The sequence below is a fragment of the Bubalus kerabau genome, chromosome 13 (assembly GCF_029407905.1).
Source record: "Bubalus kerabau isolate K-KA32 ecotype Philippines breed swamp buffalo chromosome 13, PCC_UOA_SB_1v2, whole genome shotgun sequence".
Classification (NCBI taxonomy): domain Eukaryota; kingdom Metazoa; phylum Chordata; class Mammalia; order Artiodactyla; family Bovidae; genus Bubalus; species Bubalus kerabau.
Genome location: NC_073636.1, coordinates 7400366 through 7423621, shown reverse-complemented (window position 1 = coordinate 7423621; position 23256 = coordinate 7400366). Strand labels below are relative to the sequence as shown.

The 23256-nt window shown below is 43.6% G+C and overlaps 1 protein-coding gene across 6 annotated transcripts in view; it reads left to right on the top strand.

Moving 5' to 3' along the window:
- TASP1 (taspase 1) overlaps window positions 1-18055 on the top strand; it is a 281853-nt gene extending 263798 nt beyond the window's left edge. Inside the window, exons 14-15 of one of the 6 annotated variants that reach the window (XM_055543419.1) lie at window positions 13125-13222; window positions 17755-18055. In XM_055543419.1, the coding sequence (XP_055399394.1) occupies window positions 13125-13193 (69 nt within the window). In that variant the 3' untranslated portion in view covers window positions 13194-13222; window positions 17755-18055. Of the gene's footprint in view, window positions 1-213; window positions 434-5605; window positions 6800-13124; window positions 13223-17754 lie in introns of those variants that run through there. The other 5 variants (XM_055543421.1, XM_055543418.1, XM_055543430.1 and 2 more) reach the window with 5 other exon arrangements.
- Window positions 18056-23256: the final 5201 nt, after the last annotated feature.

Genomic DNA, 23256 nt, shown 5'->3' with positions numbered 1-23256 from the left:
CGCTGTGTCCAGGTAGAAGAGTGGCCTGGAAGCCAAGGTGCTCTGGATTCCTAGTCAGTGATTGATGAAAAAAACTTGTTTTTATTTTCTTAAAAAAACAGAAACCAAACTCTCAGAATTATGAAACCAATGTAAAACATTTCCAAGAGCTTTATTTTTTTTTTAGCTATTAATATGCCTGTCTATATTTTATTTTCCTGACCCCCACCAAAGGAGGACAGTAATCTTCTTCCCTTGACTGTTGTGTCAGATCTCAAGCAACTCTCTGGCAAGTGGAAAGATGGATTAAAATATAACCACCAAATAAAGGCTTTGAGACTCTCAAAATTAAATTGTGTGCTTGTAGTTTTCCTGGAAACCACAAAAAAGCAGTCACTAAGGTGGTCTTAAAAGATTTAAAGACCTGAGTATGAATGATAGGAAGTCTCAGCTACTGCTTAGTGATTAGGAAACCAAACAATTATATAACTTCTGTATTATATTTTTCTTTTTCTCATTTTGAAGTCTTCAGGCTAAATATGTTATTATACGATGCTTTTGGTTTTAATAGAAAAAAAAAATACAAACCTAAGATTAATGGCTTTGACTAGACAGTTTAATTTATAAAGTGACAGTTCTTCTAGGAGTGTTAACCTCAAGGATCTGTCTGGCCATTTAAGGGAATTATTAAGAAAGCAGAGAATTCTAACTCCAAGGCCATTGGGTTCCATTGGTGTGGAAACATTAGCATCTTCAGAATCTAAGGTTCTATCTCCATTCTAACACCATAATCACTTGCAAAGTGGGGAAATGGAACCAGTCCATGCTTCTTTAAAAATCTATTTAAAAACAATCTTCACTGTAACAAATTAGTGTGATTGACTTTTTAACCAAACTGGTCACAGGAGTGAAAACGCTTGAGATTCTTTGTACATAAACAGAGCCCCGAAGGGTATGTTCTAGTCACTTCTCCACTCAGTGAACATTTCTAGAATATGCTTGCGTCAAACACTCTGACAAGTGCAGGGAACGTAGAGGAGTGTGTGCAAGACTAACTCTTGCCTTCACTGGGCTTTCAACTACAGAGACTCAGAATTCCAAACAAACCAAAACCTGAACAGTTGCATTGAAAACCATGAAATGCTCAGCTGGGAGCTGTAGGAGCGAGAAGAAGAGCTGCTATATTGAGGGGAGGGTCCAGTAAAGGTGCTCTTTCCTGGAGAAAGAACTGAAGCAGCCATGAGTCACGGAATCCTTGTTAGAGCGGTGTGTGAGTGGGGCGTTCCCAGGGAATGGAGGGAGAAGACCCAAAATGCTGCAGCTCTGGCATCTGCTGTGTTCACGTGTATTTCTCGTAATTCTGAATTCCAGTACAGTACTTTGCTACTTTGGTTTTAAAGATACCATGTTAAGTTCTTATGCTTGTAGGACACGCTCGAGTCTGCACAGTCCTTATACACTCAGTGTACAATACTTCACTGCACTTTAAAATGCTGACATGCAGGTTCATTGTAGACAGTGGTCTATTTTTAGGCTCGAGGAATTCAAACCCACTTCTCCAGAAGAACTTTTAGAGATAAACACTCATATAAAATATTCTCTCAAACAGCCCCACTGTTTATGATTTGATGCTCCGTTGAAATCTCCACAGAAAGCATCAAGTACATCTTGGTTCAAACTTTTCCAGGCCAAGGTCATATTTTCTGATGGGTTTGAAGATCATGTTGATGGATGAAACTGGTGAAGTGTTGACATACATTTGGACGATTAATCATTTTATTCCTCTCAACACCAAAATCATGCCCAGTGTGTTTTGTAATTGACTCAGTGATAATTTAGGGAAGAGATAATCCTGAAAAGTTAATCTTAACAACTTGTTTGTCTGAGTGAGCATTTCTCTGTTAGGCAAACAGCTCAATTTATACAAATCTCAATGTATTTTTGAAGTATTTTGCCCATGTACCATTAATACATATCTCAAGACCATTGTCATCTTTTCAAATTCTTTTTTATCTTCCTTCCTAACTCTCTTTGATACTTTGTGGTTTAGCTCAGTTTATTTAGATGTTTTTCTGTCGTAAACTTGGTGGGGTTGGGAGTGTTAGAAGTGAGTTTGAATTGGCCATTTGTGTTTTTGTAGATCTCAAGAGATTGTTATCAAGTCCCCTGGCCTCCTGGTTTCTTCCTTCTAATTCTGGGTCTTTTTCATGCTCAAAAGAAAATCATTTGCTTTAAGACAGACATCACCCTGGTCAAGTTACAGGCTGTCTGCTTGGACACACGGTCACTCTGATCTTTTACAAATTAATTTATTCTCTGTTGCCTCTGGTGCCTGGACTGCCAGGAAGTCTCACTGGGTTCTCTCTGTATCTCCAGGAAATGTGAGGATAAATTTTCCTCTGGACTTTTCTTTTAGGGACAGATATCTTAAGTAATGTGATTGGAAATTTTCAACCTATTTGTGAACAGTTCAGTTAAGTTCAGTCACTCAGTCGTGTCCAACTCTTAGCGACCCCATGAATCGCAGCACACCAGGCCTCCCTGTCCATCACCAACTCCCGGAGTTCACTCAAACTCATGTCCATCGAGTTGGTGATGCCATCCAGCCATCTCATCCTCTTTCGTCCCCTTCTCCTCCTGCCTCCAATCCCTCCCAGCATCAGAGTCTTTTCCAATGAGTCAACTCTTCGCATGAGGTGGCCAAAGTACTGGAGTTTCATCTTTAGCATCATTCCTTCCAGTGAACACCCAGGACTGATCTCCTATAGAATGGACTGGTTGGATCTCCATGCAGTCCAAGGGACTCTCAAGAGGCTTCTCCAACACCACAGTTCAAAAGCATCAATTCTTCAGTGCTCAGCTGTCTTCACAGTCCAACTCTCACATCCATACATGACCACTGGAAAAACCATAGCCTTGACTAGACAGACCTTTGTTGGCAAAGTAATGTCTCTGCTTTTGAATATGCTATCTAGGTTGGTCATAACTTTCCTTCCAAGGAGTAAGCATCTTTAATTTCATGGATGTGGTGTTAATGTTTCTCCTTTGGGGTCTGCACTGTGGATTCATTCCAGCTAACCCCTTCTTTTAATGCCATCTTATAGAATGCAGTTCTAGACCAGGAAGAAAATTGTCATTTCTGCTTTCTTCTTTTGTTAAAATTATGCTAAAATATATATAACATTCATAGGGTTGCAAAGAGTTGGACATGACTGAAGCGACTTAGCACGCGCGCACACGTGCGTACATAGCATAAAATTGACCACTGTAACCGTTCCAGGTGTCCTGTGCAGTGGCACTTAGTACGTTTATCTTGTTGTGCAACCATCACCCCCTCCATCTCCAGAGCTTTTCACCTTCTCAAACTGAAACTCTGCGCCCATGAAGTAATGACTCCCTAATTCTGCCTCCCTCCGGCCCCTGGCAACCACCATCTTGCTTCCCATCTCTGCATTTTGACTTCTAGGAGCCTCATGCAAGTGGAATCATGCAATATTTGTCCTTTTGTGTCTGGCTTATTTCACTGAGCTTAGTGTCTTCAGAGCTGACCCATGTTGTGCCATGTGTCAGAAAGTCAACTCTTTTTAAAGCTGAAAATTCCCTTGTATGTGCATTCCATGTTTTGCTCATTGATATCTTGATGAACATTGGGTTGCTTGCTTCTACGTTTAGGCTATTGTGAATAAAGCTGCTATGAGCCTTGTGTACAAATATCTGAGTCCTTGCTTTTACTTGTTTTGGGTATATACTGTGATGCGGAATTGTTAGATCATATGGTAATTCTGTGTTTAATTTATTGAGGAACCACTGTATAGTTTTCCACCTTCTTGATCCCTGTTGTAATCACGTGACCATTTCCTGGCTGAAGAGGGTAATAAGGGATGAAGGGGCCTAAGGGGCTTCTGCTCTCTCAGGGATTGTCTTTGGTTAGACTGTTCTTTTTAATTGATGAATGATGCCTGAGGAAAAAATTCTTTGGCTTCATGCTAATGAATTCCTGAAAGAATAAAAGGCCCCACAACACGGAGCCCTGGGAATTGTGGTTTGAGCCTTAGGCGGCTGGATGTGATGAGGGCTGCTGGGTAGCAGACTCAAATGACACGTTGTCTTCAAACTCCTCCCTTGAGGTTTATGAGACATCACAAGAAACAGCGATCCACGAGTGTGTCTTACTGTGGACTTCCCGGTATAATACATCCGTACTTATTAGATACCCCCAGGTACAACCCTCAGATGCAAGCAGTAATGAGGACAGACTCTGGGACATGGTGCCAGAGGCATGGGTCTGGCGGGTGAGCTCAGTGATACCCCCCTCCCAGGAGATGGCACAGGGCCTGCCATGCCCAGAGCTAGCAGACCTCTGTCCCGCAGGTTACAGATGGCTTCCTGCCTTGCATACAGAAACACTAGGTACCCAGAGAACATTTTCTGTTTTCCAGAACTTTCCAAATTCCTGACTATGTCAGTTTCTCTCATAGGAGTTGTGCAATGATACCTAAGAATTAAAATCAGTTAGCCTCTGTGTTGTTCCAGGTAACACATGTGCTTGCGTCATCTTTGGTTGCGCAAGAGGATGTCACCCCTGCCCCAGGCTTGGCCACCTCCCCCGCTGCATCCAGCGACTGCACTCTGGGACTTGAGCTCCCCTCTGTTCAGTCCTTAGGAAAAGCAGAATCAGAGAGGATTATCTGAAGGATATACAATCCCTCTGTTCTTCTTAGAAACTCCAACATTTATCTATCCCTGGATTAAGAGAGATCATCAAAAAAAAGCAGGAATTCCTGGCTGACCCCTCATGGAAGAAATTTGCCTGCTGACCTCCTTTGCCTGATGCTGTAATACACAGCCTTACGAAGCCCCTTGTTCTCCAGCTGCTGTCTTCACCCTCCCGCTGTATGCGGTACCTGCTGCGGGTAAAGCCCTGCAAGAGGAGTGGCTCCCTGGACTCCATGCCAGGAAGTGTTCTCCTTTGAGTGGTTGGCCCATGTGATCCCATTCTACCGCATGGACCCTTGTCTGCTCGTTGCCCCCCGGGAAGCTGGGAGACCAGGCAGCCCTCTGCCTCCAGCACGGGGGCAGAGCTCAGGCTTGATTTTGTATGAACTCATGCCTGTCTTTAACTTATTTTATAAGTTCTTCTTTTTCTTTTTTTCATTCCCTCACTGAGGCGAGGTTGTTGAGTGGTCTGATTTTTTTAAGCTGCTTAACTCTTTTAAGAAGTAAACTGAGGGGATAAACATGAATCAGGTGTCCTCACTTTTGAATGTTTAGAGGACAAGATGTATATCACTTGCCAGTTTCGGGTAACTGGAATATGCTCAGTATAGTTGGCCTGAAAACCATTCTTGTTCTGAGTATGACTAAACCCTAGGCTCCGTGCTGTCCTGATCTCGGAATCCTCCCCCTGCCAGTGCTGTGCTTGGCACGTAGTAGGTGTTCAGTTAACATCCCCTAATATTTGAACAAACAGCATCTGTCTGCCCCTCAGTTACCCACGAGCACAGCCTGGAGATTCTCAGAAGCAAAGAGAAGCCAAGATTCTCTGGTGTTTTCTACCCCTTCATCGCACGCGGAGGGGAGAAAACACAGCTGGCGCCTCTAACGGTCTTCGTCTCCTCCTCCGCAGACTCATATTTCCAGACTCCCTCCCGGCGCGGTGGCCGGACAGTCCGTGGCGATTGAAGGAGGCGTCTGCCGCCTGGAGAGCCCGGTGAGCTGAGCCTTCCAGCGGAACCCGGAGCGTCGAGGGCATCACCGAACCCGGGCTCCACAGGGTTCTAACGGAAGTTGGATGTTTAGCCTTCCTCGTTTCATAACTTGTGTCGCAGCCTCGCGCGCCCCTCGCGCCCCTCGCGCCCCTCGCGTGCCCCTCGCGCCCCTCGCGCGTCCCTCGCGCGCCCCTCGCGCCCCTCGCGCGCCCCTCGCGTACCCCTCGCGCGCCCCTCGCGTACCCCTCGCGCGTCCCTCGCGCGCCCCTCGCGCGCCCCTCGCGCCCCCTCGCGACACTAGTGCTGCTGTAGTTAGCGCTTGGCAACACGCGGGTCTTGGGCGGGGAGCGCGATGCGGTGTGTGTGAGTGTGTGTGTGTGTGTGCGCGCGTGTGCTCGCTTCTTCAGTGAATTAGAAACTCCTCCTTATTATGTAACCTCAGACCAGGAATGATTAAATCATCTTCCCAAAATGCGTGCTTTAACTGTTTACAGGTAAAACCTAAAGTTGCAGGAAGTGGTTGATTTCACAAAGCAGTACCGACTGTGTTGATGTAACATGTAATGTATCTGAAACTGCAGAGTAAATCTGCTTGTTGCAATGATGGACAGTGGCCGTGCTCCTGATAACAGTGCTAGTAACAAAGTATTTTTGTTAGCCAGTTTAAGTGGATCCTGTGGTGACTTAAACTGTTGTTCTCATCCCTCATATGGGGCATTTTTCTTTAACAAAGAATGGTTTCAGTGAAACAATCTAGCAGAGAATTAAGGTCAGAACCTTTTTAAATAATAGTCTTATTGATAAAGTTTGTACTTCCTTCCTCAAGCTTTTCTAAGCTTAAATCCTGCATAGTTTCGAGCTGTGTGTACTGTATTATGAAAGAATATGTAAAGAGAACATACAGTAATGCAGTCCTTAATCTGTGTATAATGGAATGTTATTTACAATGTAACACTGTAAATAAGAAAGCAAAATTTATGGGAAAATTCAATATTATCTTTGTTTCTTGTTTAAATATATTTTTAAGATAAAAGGCACAAAAATAAAAGAAGCATATTACTGGATATAGTGTGTGATTCTCCTCTGACTAATAAATTATCTTTTGAATCCTAGAGTGGAGAGTTGTTTTTTATTTTGTTTGTAAAAAGTTACTTTTCCAGAAATCATACCTGTATGCCTCTAGCTGTGCTACTGATTGTTCAAAATCCAGTTTTATCTCTGTTATTAGACTGGACACCAGCAAGATGGAAGATGAACTTAGTGCATGATTGTGTGATCAGTGTAGAAGTCCCTAAAATTCCCACTGTAATTTGATTAAAAAAAAAAAAAAAAAAAACGAAGGAAAGGAATAGGAACACTTTGCTTTGAGAAATGGCAATGGCAGCTGAAAAGTCAATGGTTTCAGTTGATAAATTGCTTCTAAATGTTATATTTAGTGATTCTGGAGCCACATAAGAAAACCAAGACTTTCCTTTTGATTTTACATGTAAGAGGTAACTATCAAGAAGATAACTAAAGATAGACGTGCTGGGGAGGAAGTTCCCACCATTTAATCATGGCTCTGGGCAGTAACTGATAAAGCCCCAGATGAAATTATGCACTTGACATCGATGTATGGCCAAATTATAAAGGAAAGACAACCAAAATGGAGTGGGTGTAAATATGAATGATTTGGGAGTTGCTGACTTATATCCCTCATACAAGCAATTACGTTTGTCTCATTGTGTTCTTGTAGACAGGTCGGTGCCGTGGTATCTGTTTCTCATTCTTAATGAGGCCAAGAACTTCGTAAGAGATCGGCTGGCTGGTAGGGAGCCTTTGGCTTCAAAAGCTTTCAAAGACCTGTTACCTGTTGGCAGTGTTTTTTTCAGGAACTGGATTGGATCACATAAAACTATCAGGACACTTTGGAATCTGAAAATCATCTGACCTATTTCACCAGGAATGCCATTTCTTTCATCTCCTTTTGACTTTATCCCATTCACATTTGAAAGTTTGGGCTTGTTAAACACCATTTTTATGAAGAGTTTAAAAACTGGTCAGTATAAAAGGGCACAGCCCCTTCAAAAACAGTTCATTAAGAATGTTTTTCTAGTTGTTGGTTTTTTTAATATAAGGACTATTGTGAAACCAAGAGGGGGAAAAATGACACTAAGGATCATGGAGGCAAAAAGTAATGGGGGTAGTATAAGTGCCTTAATTATAAGATCAGATATTGAAGAAAAGATAGTGGAATGAGAAGAAGACTCTGACAGATATAAGATCAACATTGTTTCGCTCAAAAGCAGGAAAGGTAGAAAGGAACAAGAATATGACCTCATTCCCAAGTTTGGCCTCTGTCACCAAGACTCTGAAGCTGTGTTTGAAGGTGCCCACTTTTAATGTGGATGATCCTAACTACAGGCCTGTTTTCTGTTTCTTTTTAAGGCCTGGGCATTTGACGTCTGGTTCTCTTGGATATAGCCATCCCTGTGAGCCTCTCTGAGTTTAGAAACGGGGATTTCTTCTGCCCTTGGCAAGGAGGCAGAGGGTGTGCACTGTATCCTGAGGAGTCCTTGTGTGGACCTACCGGCGTGGAAGTCTTGTCTAGACTCTGTCCTTGCTTGTCTCCTCTGCCAGCTCTCTCTGTTTCCTGTGTGTCTGCCTGCGGTGGGTACTTTCTCATCATCTAACTGCCTTTTCTAAATGTGCACTTGAACTCAGATACCAATGTCTGTTAGAGCTGTGTGAGTGAACTCCGGGAGTTGGTGATCGACAGGGAGGCCTGGCGTGCTACGATTCATGGGGTCGCAAAGAGTCGGACACGACTGAGCAACTGAACTGAACTGAACTGATTAAGTATACATAAACAAGTCATCAGTACTAGTCTGAGACGTTTGTCTGTGAGCAAAATGGATGTGTTTTAGTTTATTGACATGGGGACATCTCTTGGTTGCTCAGAAGCCTTTTGTCATCTTGCCCCATGTTCGGGAGTGGTGATGTTCATTCCGGGTACCTGAGATGAGCAAGATTACTCTGTTGCAACAGATGGGGGGTGTGAGAGAGGGGAGCAGGGAGTGAAGAAGGGAAGATTTAGAAAAGTGCTAGAATTATTAATTATTGTGAAATTTTAAAAAATCTGGTCATTGTTACAAAAACGATCTATGCTTACTATAATAAAAATAAAGAAAAGCAAGAAAAAAAATTAATTCATAAACCCATTTCCCTAGAGACAATGGTTTATAATACTTTAGCTTGTATCCTTTAGTTTCTATTCTTAAAGATTCTTCTTATGCATGAATTTTCTGTGCTTTTTAACACACAAGTCAGATTATATTGAACCCCTAAATGGAGTTATATAGCCTTCAGTTTTCACTTAATAATATTATGGAAAGCTGTCCAAACCTGTAGGGTTACATATACCTCATTACCCACTTCCCCTCCCACAAGGCTGATTTGGCTAATTCACATAGGTATATGAATACATATATTTTATATGAAAACTGTTATAAACCCTTCAGAGTACTGACCTCTATTTTCAGCACCTATTCTTGGAGATCATTATATATAAAAATATAATCTGAAAAGGTATTATAAAGTATTAGCTAAAAAGGTATTATTTTCCCTTATAGATTATTATAAAATATTGAGTATAGTTCCTATGCTGTATAGTGGGTCCTTGTTGGTTATCTGTTTTTTATATAGTGTATCAGTTAATCCCAAGCTCCTAATGTATCCCTCCTCTTCCTTTTCCCTTTACTATATAGTTAAATTCTTAAACAATGCCTCCTAACATTAAAAAATATATATATTTCTTGAGTCAAACCCATCAACTTTCCTCTGACAGGAGCCCTCTAATTGCTCAATAGTGTGAACCCCTCTGTGCCCTGAAGCCCAGTCTTTTTGCCCTACTTAGGGCTGCAGTGGTGGGTCATGGTGGGGTTTGGATTTCCAGAGAGACTGTAGGTGGAAGTCCCCCGCCCCCAAACTGGTCCAAGAAAAGGTTGAACCCAGAAGATGAGCCTTTGTGTGGATGATGACTTCGTTTGCCTTTAGCTGTATTCTGAGGACTGATGCTGAAGCTGAAACTCCAAGACTTTGGCCACCTGATTCGAAGAGCTGACTCATTTGACAGACCCCGATGCTGGGAAAGATTGAGAGCAGGAGGAGAAGGGGATGACAAGGGATGAGATGGTTGGATGGCATCACCGACTCAATGGACATGAGTTTGGGTGGACTCCGGGAGTAGTGATGGACAGGGAGGCCTGGTGTGCTGCAGTCCATGGGGCCTCAAAGAGTCGGACACAACTGAGTGACCGAACTGAACTGAACTGAAACTCTTCCCCCATGGCTGGATGAGCCGGGGAAGGAGGTGTGGGTGGGCATAGCTCTGGGGCTGCAGGTGGGAGTGAGTGAGCGGTGGTGGGCAACAGAAGGTAGTCCTTTCGTATTAATATTTATTCTGGGGTGTTAGAATTCTTAAGCAATACACCGCCTCTCCCCAGCACTTAATTTGGGGGAACTGAACGATGTACCCGCCCAGATGTCTGCCATCAGAGTCCCACAGGCTGACTGAGTTGCCCAAGTCGCGTTTCTTTTTCCGGCTCTGAGGTGGACGGCCACAGAAAGGGTTAACGGGGGAACTGGCAGGGCCCTTGCTCCGAGGCTGCACACTCAGCTTCCAGAAGCCCGTCCGCCAAGCCCAGGACGATTCTTCCCGACCAGCTGTGGAAGCCGGAAGGAGAGCAAGCACGGTGGGTGCTCCTTTAGGTGCTGGCGTCCCCAGAGCCCTGAAACCACGGTGGCAACACCAGAAAAACTGGGAGAGGGTCATCTGCCTGAAACTGCCATGGGGGGTTCGCTAATTGTCAACAGAGCTTCAGAAGCTGCCAAGAAAAAAGCTGCCTTTACCATCTGCTTCTCTATTATGCTGAAGATACAAAGGGTTGCTCCTAAAACGGCCATTCCTGGGTTTGGGAAATCCAGCAGTGCTTAACAGAAGATCTCGTTCTTCTACTATATTAAGGGAAATCAATGTTTCTTTTGCATTTAGAAGCAGTACGATTTGAATCTTTCCACCCAAGATTTCCCCCCAAGCCTGTTAACTAGCTGCCACTCTGTCCGGTTAATGCTCCCACCATTCTTCTGGATGGTCAAACCCAAATCCTTGGGTTTTTTGTTTTTTTTTTTTTTTTCCCGTGTTTCACAGCACAGTGAACTGCCCCCAAACCCTAGTAGCTTTGACAATGGCTTTTTTATTTGCTTATAGCTCTGTCAGTGAGACTCAGCCTCTCTCAGTGGCTTTCCAGTGCTTTCACTGGTAGTCACTGGTGCTCAGCTGAGCTGGAGGGTGAGATAGGGGCTGGGCTGCGGAGCATCCTTTCTCCATATAGGCTCAGGGCCTCTCCCTCTGTTCGAGGCTTCTCGACATGGTCCTTTCAGACCATGTCTCCTACAAGATGTGGTGCCTTCAGGTTCCCAGCAGCACAAAAACAGAAGCTGCTGCCTGTGGAATATGGGAATCTTACTTACCCAACCAAGGGATGAGCCCTTGTCCCCTGCATTAGAAGGTGGGTTCTTAACCTCAGGACCATCAGGGAATTAATTCCCTTGCCGTGCCTTTTTAAGATTAAGTTCAGGACTGGCCCAACATTTGCTACATTTATTGCTTACATCAAGTCCCCTGGCTCAGTCCAGATTCAAGAGGAAGGGGCTGCATAAGGGCATGAATCCAGAGTCAAGATGTACAGGGGCCACTCACCCAACATCCTTGAATCTGCTTTCTCTCCTATTTTACAACGAATCCATTAAGAAATTCTATTGGCCCTCCTTTTTTGTTTTAACATTTATTTATTTGGCTGCGCTCAGTTGCTGCATTCAAGATCTTCAATCTTCATTGCAGCGTTCGGGATCTTTTTTAAGCTGTGGCATTCGAACTCTTAATTGCAGCATATGGGATCTGGTTTCCTGACCAGGAATGGAACTCAGGCCCCTTGCCTTGGAAGTGCAGAGTTTTAGCCACTGTTGCTGCTGCTGCTGCTAAGTCGCTTCAGTCGTGTCCGACTCTGTGCGACCCCATAGACAGCAGCCCACCAGGCTCCCCTGTCCCTGGGATTCTCCAGGCAAGAACGTTGGAGTGGGTTGCCATTTCCTTCTCCAGTGCATGAAAGTGAAAAGTGAAAGTGAAGTCGCTCAGTCGTGTCCGACTCCCAGCGACCCCATGGACTGCAGCCTACCAGGCTCCTCTGCCCATGGGATTTTCTAGGCAAGAGTCCTGGAGTGGGGTGCCATTTAGCCACTAGATCACTAAGAAAGTCCCTCCTATTGCCGCTCCTTTAAAGTATATCTGGAAGCCAACCACTTCTCACCAGGCCACTGCAGCCATCCAGACCGTCTGTGACCTGGCCCATTGCAGCAGGGCCCCGCACTGGCCCCTGTGTCTGCACCTGCCCCTTGGGTACTTGTCTACCTGGCAGCAGGTGAAATGCAATCAGGGCGCTCCTCTTCTCAAATCCTTCCAGTACCTCTTGTCCCAGGGCCCTTAGGAGACCCGAGGCTCTGCTGCCTGTCGTTCTCAGCATGCTGCCTGCCCTTGCTCACTCTGCTCTGACCATCCTGGCCTCCTTGCTGTTCTTGGAGCAGCTTAGACGTGCTCCTATCTCAGAACCACTGTGCCTGCTTTTACCCCTCCTTGGAAAACACTTTCCAGATAGATCCACATGGCTTATTTCTTCCTCAGCTCCTTCAACTCTGTTCAAATACAACCTTCTCAGTGAGCACCCTCCTCACCACGCTCTCCCCCGCAGCCTGCTCCATCACCTTTCTGCATTATTTATTTGCCTCTGGCACTCACCACTTTCTACTCTACCATCTAACTGACATCTCTGTTTGGTTTAGAGGCCTCCCTCTGTGTGAAAGTAAGCTCCCTGGAAACGGCATCTCTGTGTCACTCACGCTATCCCTCCAGCACCGGAGACACTGCCTGGCACATAATAGGTCTTCACTAAATATTGTTAAATGGGTAAATGAAGGCTCCTCATGGTGACGTGGAAGAGCCGGTGTGCAGCGGTGTAGTACTCCCCTAGGAAATTAGCACAAACTTACCAGCTTGAAACAACACGAGATTATCACCCCACAGTCCTGAAAGTCACAAGTCCCTGGCTGGTTCCTTTCTCCATCTCCCGTGGTTCAAAATCAAGATGGCGGCAGGGCTGTATTCCTTGTGAGAGGTACCACGGGAGAATGTTTCTCTAGCTCTTTCAGGCTGTGGGCAGGATTCTGTTCCCTGAGGCTGTAAGAATGAGATTCCCACGTCCCTGCTGGCTGCTGGCCGGGGTTGTTTCCAGCTTTCACTGTCACTCTTGGTTCCTGGCCCCTTTTGTCTGTCTTCAAAGCCAGTGACAGCTGGGTTGAGTCCCTCTCATGCTTTGAATCCCTGACTAATCTCCTTTCCAACAGATCTCTTCTGGCTACCGCGAGGAAATCTCCACTTTTAAGAGCTCTTCTGATTTGATTGGGCCCAGCTGAACAAGCCAGGATAATCTCCCCATCTCAAGGTCCATACTGTAATCACATCTGCAAAGTCCCTTTTGCCATGCAAGAAACATGTTACAGGTTGTGGGGAGCTGGGCGTCTTTGAGGGCCATTATTCTGCCTTTCAGAAGCGTCAGCAGGGCAGTGAACTGAGGCAGGAGAACACAGGCTGGCCCTGCCAGGCTAACCTCCTACGTGATCTTGAACAAGTGGCTTAGGTTCTTGGAGGTCACAGTTTCCTCCTGTGCTAAACTAAGGTAATTGAATTAAGTTAAAGATCCGTAAGAGTTTAGCTTCCTTAAAAATAGTGACTCATTGTTATACAGAGTGAGGTAGGTCAGAAAGAGAAATACTGTATACTGACACATATATGTGGAATCCAGAGTAATGGTGCTGATGAAATTATTTGCAGGGCAGCAATGGAGACATGGACATAGATAAAAGACTTATGGGCCATTTGGGGGGAAGGAAGGAGAGGGTGGGATGTATGGAGAGAGTAACATGGAAACGTACTTTACCATTTGCAGAATAGATAGCCAATGGGAATTTGCTGTATGACTCAGGGAACTCAAACGGGCTCTGTGATAAGCTAGAGGGGTGGGAGGCAGGTTCAAGAGGGAGGTGTACCTATGGGTGATTCATGTTGAGGCTTGACAGAGACCAACACAACACTGTAAAGCAATTATCCTTCAATTGAAAATAAATAAATTAAAAAAATAGTGGCTCAGACTCTGCACTCCCAAAGCAGGGGACCTTGATTTGATCCCTGGTTGGGGAACTAGATCCCACATGCTGCAACTAAGGGTTCACACGTCACAACTAAAGATCTCACATGCTGCGACTAAGACCTGGCAGAGTCAGGTAAATGAATGTTTTAAAAAACTGGACCTATGATGCCACAGTTCCTCCAGCCCCCTTCACACCTTTATACGACCTACTCTGAATACTGTGTTTTTGTGTGCTGGTTTGTTAAGCAAATGTCTAAAACCTTGGCACACCGTATAGAAATAGTCTCAAATATCGATGGTAGAAGTAGGTAATACAGCACTTCCGAGGACAATTTGGCAATATCTATGGAAAATGCACATGCATTTGCCCTCTAAGAGAGAAACATACTTCTGGGAATCTATCTTATTGATACACCTGCACACATACCAAAATGACAAATGTGCAAGGATGTTTGTTTAGCATGTTTATAATAGCAGATTATTGGGCATCAGAAGGGCTTTTCAGGTAGTGTTAGTGGGAAAGAATCCACCTGCCAGTGCAGGAGATAGAAGAGACAAGGGTTCAATCTCTGGGTCGGGAAAAAGCCCTTGAAGTAGGAAATGGCAAACTGTATTCTTGCCTGGAAAATTCCATGGACAGAGGAGCTTGGTAGGGTACAGTCCGTGGAGTGACACAGAGTTGGACACAATTAAGGGCACACATAGCGATAACCCACACTTACGACAAAGGTGTCAGATGAACTATAGTCTATCCATAGAATGGAATAATATTAAGCTGCTGAAGAGGAAGATGCGTTTATCTTTTTGATGATGTGGAAAGATCTTCAGGATGTATTAGACGAAAAGGGCAAAGTAAAGATTGGTGTGTATAACTTTCTGTCTTTGGGATAAGGATTAGGACAAAGACTATGTACAAATATCTTCTTGTAGGCATACATAAATTCTGGAAGGATACATAAGGAAAAAAGATTAATAATATCAATGGAGAAGGCAATGGCACCCTACTCCAGTACTCCTGCCTGGAAAATCCCATGGATGGAGGAGCCTGGTGGGCTGCAGTCCATGGGGTCGCACAGAGTCGGACACGACTGAGCGACTTAGCAGCAGCATAGGGTAACAACTCTAAGGATAATGAATGGAGTAAATAAAGGACTAGATGAGAGAAAACATGTTAATGTCACTACTCGCTTTCTACTCTCGGAAGGCCTCTTGCTCTTAGATGTGCTCTTCCATCCCTTAGAGCTGGCCGCCGTGAGGCACTGAAGTAAGGGTTACCATCTGCGATCTGGTCTCAACTAGCTCCCCTGCCCAATTCTTGAGCAGCTGCCCAAATCAGACGCTCTGGTCAAACCAGACTTCTTACCAGAGACAAAGGATTCAGTGTCAATTACCAAAATCTCTTCCATTGCTTCAGTGTCTGGTCATATTTTCCATGTTTTGCTTTAATTTCATTTGATTCATATTTATAACTAAGTGGCTAGCAGCAGATGATCGATTCCCAAGACATGAAACTCTTGTTATTTAAGGCAATGCTGGCTGCAAGATAGATAACCCCCCAAGTCTCAAAGTCTTAATATGATGAAGCTTTCTCACACAGATGAAGTCCAAGTGACAGCTGTCCTCCAACAATGATTCAGGAACTGAGGACCTTCATGCATGGATAGAACAACTAGGCAGAATATCAACATGGAAATAAAAGACTCGAATAGCACTATATATAATGTGCATCTAGAGACGTGTTTAGAATACTTCACCCAACAGTAGCAGAATACACACTCTCTTAAATGCCCATGAAACATTCTTTAGGTCAGACTTTATGATTGGCCATATGTAGACGGCTGTTTTCTTTCTTCCTCTCTGAATGTGGTGTCCTAAGCTCCTCCCACATGATGTCATTTTACCTTAATCAACTCTTTAAAGGCCATATCTCCAAATATGGTCACTTTCTGAGGTCCTGGTGTAAAGGCTTCAACATATGAATGAATGTTGTGGGGAACAAGTCAACCTATGCGAAGTGAAAAAAAAAAGTGAAGGTGTTAGTCATTCAGTCATGTCCAACTCCTTGCAACCCCATGTAGCCCACCAGGCTCCTCTGTCCATGGGATTCTCAAGGCAAGAATATTGAAGTGGGTGGCCATTCCCTTCTCCAGGGAACCTTCCTGACCCAGGGATCAAACCCAGTCTCCTGCATTGCAGGTGGATTCTTTACCATCTGAGGCACCACAGAAGTCCCTAATTCAACACATAAGATTTTATAAATAAACATTTGCTTGTTTGAATGAGGACCCCTTGTAAAGGAAACAAAAATTCATAGTTCCCAAGTGTTAACATAAGTTATTTAAAAATAATGCAACTTGTATAAACACAAAACTAGGTAGAAACATCTTACGTGTATAGCTCTTTTTTTTTTTAATTTTATTTTATTTAACTTTACAATACTGTATCGGTTTTGCCATATATCAACATGAATCCGCCACAGGTATACACGTGTTCCCCATCCTGAACCCTCCTCCCTCCTCCCTCCCCGTACCATCCCTCCGGGTCGTCCCAGTGCACCAGCCCCAAGCATCCAGCATATAGTCATAATCCCAGTAGATTTGCAAGTGAATACAACAAAATCCAAAATTAATAAAGTTCATTTTAACAATGATATAAGAGCATGGATAAAATTTCCATGTGTTTTTTCTTTATAGCTTATATTTCTTTGCTGAGACTTTCTGGTTTTTTATTCATTTGTTTCAAGCATGTTCCTAATTATTTGTTGAAGCATGTTTATAACAACTTCTTTAAAATCTTTATCAGACAACCCTAACATCTTGGTGTTGGCACTTGTTGATTTGTCTTTCTAGTTGAGATCTTCCTGATTCTTGGTATGAGTGGTGTTTGAAACCTGGATATGTAGGATATTATGTGTGAAGTCTCTGGATCTTATTTAAACCTTATCTTTCAGCAGAACTCTTCTGACAGCACTCTGGTGGGAGAAGGGGAATGCTCCCTGACTACTTGCCAGACGAAAGTGGAAAGCATGCCCCACTCAGCTGCATTGACACTCGGGGGGAACGGCTTCTTGTTACTGCTGGTGGGTGTGAGTGCAGGGCCCCACTAAGTTTTTGCAGACACCATGCCAGCTGGTGGGGGTCATGAGGAGGACATGTTGTCTGTACTCCCTAGAAGAGATGGAAGTTTCTAGTGCCCACTTGGCCTTCTCTGACATCACTTGGCAGCGGGGTTGTGGGATGCCTGTCACAACCTGATGTGGGGAGAAGTCTAGGCTGTCCCCCTGACCTTCACTGGAAGGGGTGGGATGGAGATGCACCTTTAGCTTGTGAAGTTTGGCTGGCACAGAGCACTTATTATCTAAAACTTTCTTGTTTTGCTGGGCTGCCCCTTGTCTGCCCATTGGAATGGGGAGAGCAGTCTTTCCTCGGGGCGTGTTTTGTCTGTGCCCGTTGGTGTCCCTGGGTTACTAGCTTCTCCAGCACCCAGTCTGGACACATGAGGCGAAGTGAACACTCAGCCTGCTCCTGCCTTGTTGTTCAGGGGCCCAACTGCTCTGACTTCTTTGCTCCACCTTTCCAGCTTTTCTTCTTATTTTTTATAGATAACGTCCCATGTTTTTTCAGCTGTGCTTAGTGGAAGGAATAGAGGAAAGTACTACTTCATCTTTCCAGAGGCAGATTGTTATTACAGAAGTAGTTATGTGGAAAGTGAACTCATGGACTTGACTCCTGCTTTTGCACTTGATAGCCATCGTCTGACATGATTGGCGTTACACTTCCTTTTGGATAATAAACTTGTCTTTAACTACCTACCCATTATTTTTCTAGCCAATCCACTTTAAAGACGCCCTGGGAAATTGTGATGCAGCTGCTTCATGAAAAATTCCTAATTGAGAGTTGACCTCTGCACTTACTGCTGACGAAGATTGGTACACAGACTGCTGTATGTACTATCTCTGGTCAACCCTGAACAATGAAAATAATAGCCCTCAGGCTATTGTTTCCGTGCAACTTACCTGGTCATGCCTTTCTTCTCCAGCTACCTGAAATCTTTGTCTGGCGTCACCATTACCACAACTTCAAATGCAAATAAAATTGCCTTTCATGTATTAGTTACAAAGTGACCCTGACTATGTTTGTTTTAATTTATTTTTGTTTGTCATCAAAATGAAAACATTTCTAATTACAAAATTCTTTGAATTCATGGGGGTTCTGGAGGCAATATCTATAAACTTACAGGAGCCCACATACTCCAGTTTGAGAAACTCAGGGCTTACTATTTCCAAATCTAGTTGGCTAATGAGAGGAGTTTTTAATGTAATATAAGCTAGCCTGTAGGTCTGTTAAACACTGGGGCACATGAATGGGGGGGACCGGCGGGCACCATCTGGCCAGTGGAGGAATGATGAGAAGTTTATTCTTTGCACATCATATCCCTGGACACCACTATTTCCAGTGTGATCCAGCTGATTTCCAACTACCAGCATCTGCGTCTCTCTGCCCAAGGGTTCTCTCCAGAATGACCTGTGACAGGCCAGGAGTGCTAAGGAATGAACACTTCCTGGAGCAGTCCTCAATGCATGATCGTCAGGAGCTGAGGTTTTTAGCCTCACTTTGGGATGGGAGTTCGGTGAGACCTGTGTGTGCACCATTGCCCAGGATGTCCATGTGGTATTTCCAGTTTCCCATGGGGGTGACTTCCTCACTAATGCAGCCTTTATTGACTGCATTTCCTTTCTTGCCATGTGTTTCCACTCTCAGCGTTTCTTGTACCTCCCAAAGAAAATCCTTGCACTCAAATTCTCATCTCAGGGTTTCCTTCTGGAAGAAAAGTATTTCAGAGTACTTTTACTTATTACATCTGATTTGACCCATACAACAATTCTGGGAGGTAGAAAGTTATATTAATCAAGAACTGTGAAGGAATGTGGGCCCCATATTCTGTTTTTTGTTCTTTTTTTTTTTTTTTTACAGTATCCCAAGAATAGCACCTGGCATACTATAGATGCTTAATAAATAATTGATGAATAAAGGAAGAAACTGATGCTCCTTTAAGTACTTTGGTCCAATTGCCAGTGAGAGAACCAGGACTCCAAACACAGTACTCTCCCCACTTTCCACTCAGAGTCCTGTTGCCAACCCTCTTGTCTCAGATCGTGGTTTGTGGAAGAACCTATAGTTAATTTAAACATGCCAGTATCATTGGCCAGTTCCAAACCACAATGATGTCAATGGTTTCAGGACTGGTGGAACTTCTCTGTTAGTAAAAGTATTAAAGACATTTATGACTTGAATGGCCAAGTCTGTTTGTTCATATCACACAGACATTGGGGATCACATTCCCGTAGTGACCATCTGGAGCAGCCTGGCCCCATAAAATAGAGGCAAGTAGTCTTTTTCGGCTGCAAGTTAGTTAAAGCACTCCTAGCCCAGCTTTGTTTTTATGCTTTCCTCATCAGCAGTGTGAACATCTTAAAGTCATTTTGCTTGGAGGAACCTCATTCTTTTTTTTAATTAATTAATTTTTTATTGAAGGATAATTGCTTTACAGAATTTTGCTGTTTTCTGCCAAACCTCAACATGAATCAGCCATAGGTATACATATATCTCCTCCTTTTTGAAACTCCCTCCCATCTCCCTCCCCACCCCACCCCTTAGGTTGTCACTTTGTTTGGAGGAACCCCATTCTTTTTAACACTCTAATTTGGGCTTAAAAAATCATTTTGTACCTAATTTGTGCATTCTAATGAGTTCTGTAATAAAGGGACATTTGCAGGTAAAGTCATATTCAGGAGTAGAAACAAAGAAAAAAAATCTCCATTGTAGTTAGCTATGAATTAGATACTAACTCATTAATCAAATTTTACTCAATTCATGCATGTTCCCGCAAATGAATGGTTATTCTGTTGAAACCATTTTGATTCCCAGGCACTGCTTTCCCTAAACTCCTTAGAGTCATCAGGCACATTAAAGGATATCCAATTTCATTGGTCTAAGCTGAGTGATCGCAATTCATCAAGGCATGAAAAGTCTGTCCAGTCTTGTGGAATATCATTAAATGGTTCAAGGACATTTCTAATCTTAATGATGGCCAAGGGGGAACAACTATTATGATGATGAATGGGAATGAATATCTGGAGAAAGTTCAAGGCATGTTATACTTACAAAGACTAATACACGTTGTTTATCTAAATCATCCAACTGATTAAAGAAACACACAAAGCCCAAGACAGTTAAAAGCAGAGAACCAAATAGGGTTTGACCTACCCTGGTATATTTATCGCTGACCATGTCATGCGTGTAAAATGTATTGCTCCACCAAGATGCTTGTGTATATAAATCGGGAGGGTCTTTTGAGGCTGATGTTGAGTAATATAGGCTGTCCAGTTTATTGCCTGGCTAAATATTTATATAAAATGAGTTCATTGATGGTGGAGAAGCCTCCATAAAAGGAGTCTTTCAATGTTACCAACTGATTAGCTACAACGCCCAGGGCTCAGTGAGACTGAGGTGGTGGTAACGTTGGTACTTTGGCTCCTGAAACCAATTCCTGAGCTGCTCACTGTTTTTGATCCCTGATCTGAGTTAGATCATTTTGTGTGTGTGGAACCAAGTAAAACACTACCTTCTTGGCAGTAAGAGCAGTTCTGTGTCTGCAAGGAAAGGGAAAATGCTTTTTGGTACACACCCAGGAGAAGAATGCTCTTCAGAGCCATCTCTCGAGGGGAGAATATGTCTATTGAAGGCACCCTGTTTTTTAGAACAGGGCAGTCAATGATGGGTTAAATGAAGGAAGACTCTTTTCATATCATAAAGGCCAGAGAATAAATCTCTCCTGCAGGGGGACTTTGTTTTGGCTGATCTTTCCCTGGGCAGGAGGAGGAAAACAATCAACCATATAGGTGGCTGGGAGGACAATGGGCCATGATCCAAAGACTTAATCATACTGCATATCTTTTCAGTAGTTCTGGGAGAGGTAGGTTGTAGGGCTAGAATAGTGTAGCCATTCCTTAAAGAATTGTTTAAAGATAAGCTGGAGTAGCAGAAGACTTCGAGTTAAAAGCTTTCTTCACTCGAAGTCTGACACAGCTCACCCTTAAGGTTTTCTTCAGACCTCCCTGGTTTCTCTTTCCCCATATCTTTTCATGGTTTCTCTCTGCTTTCCACCCTCTGAACACTGGTGGTCTCGGGGCTTGTTTCCCAGCCCTCTTGTCTCCACGGACAATATTACTGAGTCTGATGGCTTGAACTGCACCTGAACTCCAGACTGTTGACTTGCATCTCCATGGTGACATCCAGTAAAGCATTTTCATAACATGTCAAACCTTAGTTTCTATGTCTCCATCCCCTGACCTTAGCCTGCTCCTCCCCCAGAATCCACCGTGTTGGTTGATGCTGTTCTCATTTACCCTCAGTTGCTATGTTAAAAATCTAGAAGTTGTCTGTTTTTTTCTCTATGTTTTCTGACCTCCACAAAATGTGTTCTGAACCACAGCATAAGGAGTAGGCTGACTTAGAAAGATGCATTCTAACTTGATCTTGGGAGATGAACTAGTTAGGGCACCTGATGAGCCACAGACTACGCTAGGTCACTCCACATTCTTTTTTCTTTTGATGAGCAGAGGTATTTCAGCAAATTGGCCCATCTTGGGGCTCAGATGTGTAGACTTCAAATCCTGAGTCTTTGTTTTCAAGACTAGGAGTGTCAGTCCAGGTCACATAAGCTCACAGGCAGGAACACAGGGCAGGTTGTTGTATGTTCAAGTGGACTTTTGCTATCTGTCCATCTTTGGTTATTATAGGCACAAAAGATGTAGGAGAGTTACTAAGACCAAATCAGCACTCACCCTTCCCCAGGGGCCATGGCACTATTCACCTTATTCTCTGGCATCTTTTCCTCCCGAAGAATTGTCTCCCTTTATTAACCTCACTTTACTCTTCAGCTCACTGCTGTTGAGAAGACATGGCTTGTCCTCCACAGACTCCCAGACCACACTTTCATATTTCTTACTTCATTCTTCATAATCAAACATTTTACAATGAAGAAATGGAATTCCTTGTTTAAATGATAGTGGGAAAGCATCTCTTTCTTATTAAAGGAACTCCAAAAGTAATGCACTGATATACTAGAAAATTTTAAAAACACAAAGAAAGTTAAATTTCCTTACAGTCCCATCACTGAGAAATACTCATAACATTTTTTTTCCCCTCCATCATTTTTAGTGCATTTGTATTTAAAATAAAAACTTGTCCCAAATCTTATCTGGAATGGAAAATTTTTTGAAGGTTATTATATGCACAACTTCTCATAGGAAGAAATTGACATTCGTGATAAATTATTTTTAAAAATGTATTAATTCTTTTATTCACTTCTGGCTGCGCTGGGTCCTTGTTGCTATGAGAGGGCTTCCTCTAGCTGTGATGAGCGGGGGCTGCTCTTCGATGGGGTGCGTGGGCTTCTCACTGTGGTAGCGTCTCTTGTTGTGGAGCACAGGCTTCAGTATTTGCATTGCCCTGGCTTAGTTGCCCCCAGGTATGTGTGATCTCCCCAGACCAGGGATCCAACCGGTGTCCTCTGCATTTGCAGGTGGATTCTTTTTTTTTTAATTAATGTATTTATTTCGGCTGTGCTGAGTCTGTGTTGCTGCCAGGGTTTTTTTTCTCTTCACAGCAAGGAGGGCTAGTCTCCAGTTGCAATGCTTGGACTTCTCACTGCGGTAGCTTCTCTTGTTTCAGAGCTGGGCCTCTAGGGCACACAGGCTTTAGGAGCTGCAGTTCCTGGGCTCAGCGGTTGTGGTTCCCCAGCTCTAGAACACAGGCTCAGTGGATTTGGCACACGGGCTTAGTTGCTCTGCAGCATGTGGGATCAAACCCGTATCTCCTGCATTGGCAGGCAGATTCTTTACCGCTGAGCCACAAGAGAAGCCCTGCAGGTGGATTCTTAACCACTGGACCACTAGGGAAGCCCAGTTCCTGATAAATTACCTCAGCAAATTTCTGATGGATTCTGATGGAATTAAGAAACTTATCCCTCCAGTTTGACTCTCAACTGTTGGGTCAGTAAAGATCTTTAGCCAGACCTTTCCTTTTCTTTTCTTTTTGTATCAATCATCACAATAATTATCTAACCATTTCTTTTCTTATAAAATCTCTCTGTTAAGCATAAATCCTTGAATTTGGCTGGGTACATGGGTATAGTTCCTTTCCTGCAGCAAGATTGTTATAAAAGTTTTGTGTGTGCTCTTAATCAAATTATCTAAAAATTTTTAAATTACCATTAATGGGACCTTACTGCTTTTTAGTAAGAATAAATTATTTTAACACCAATTA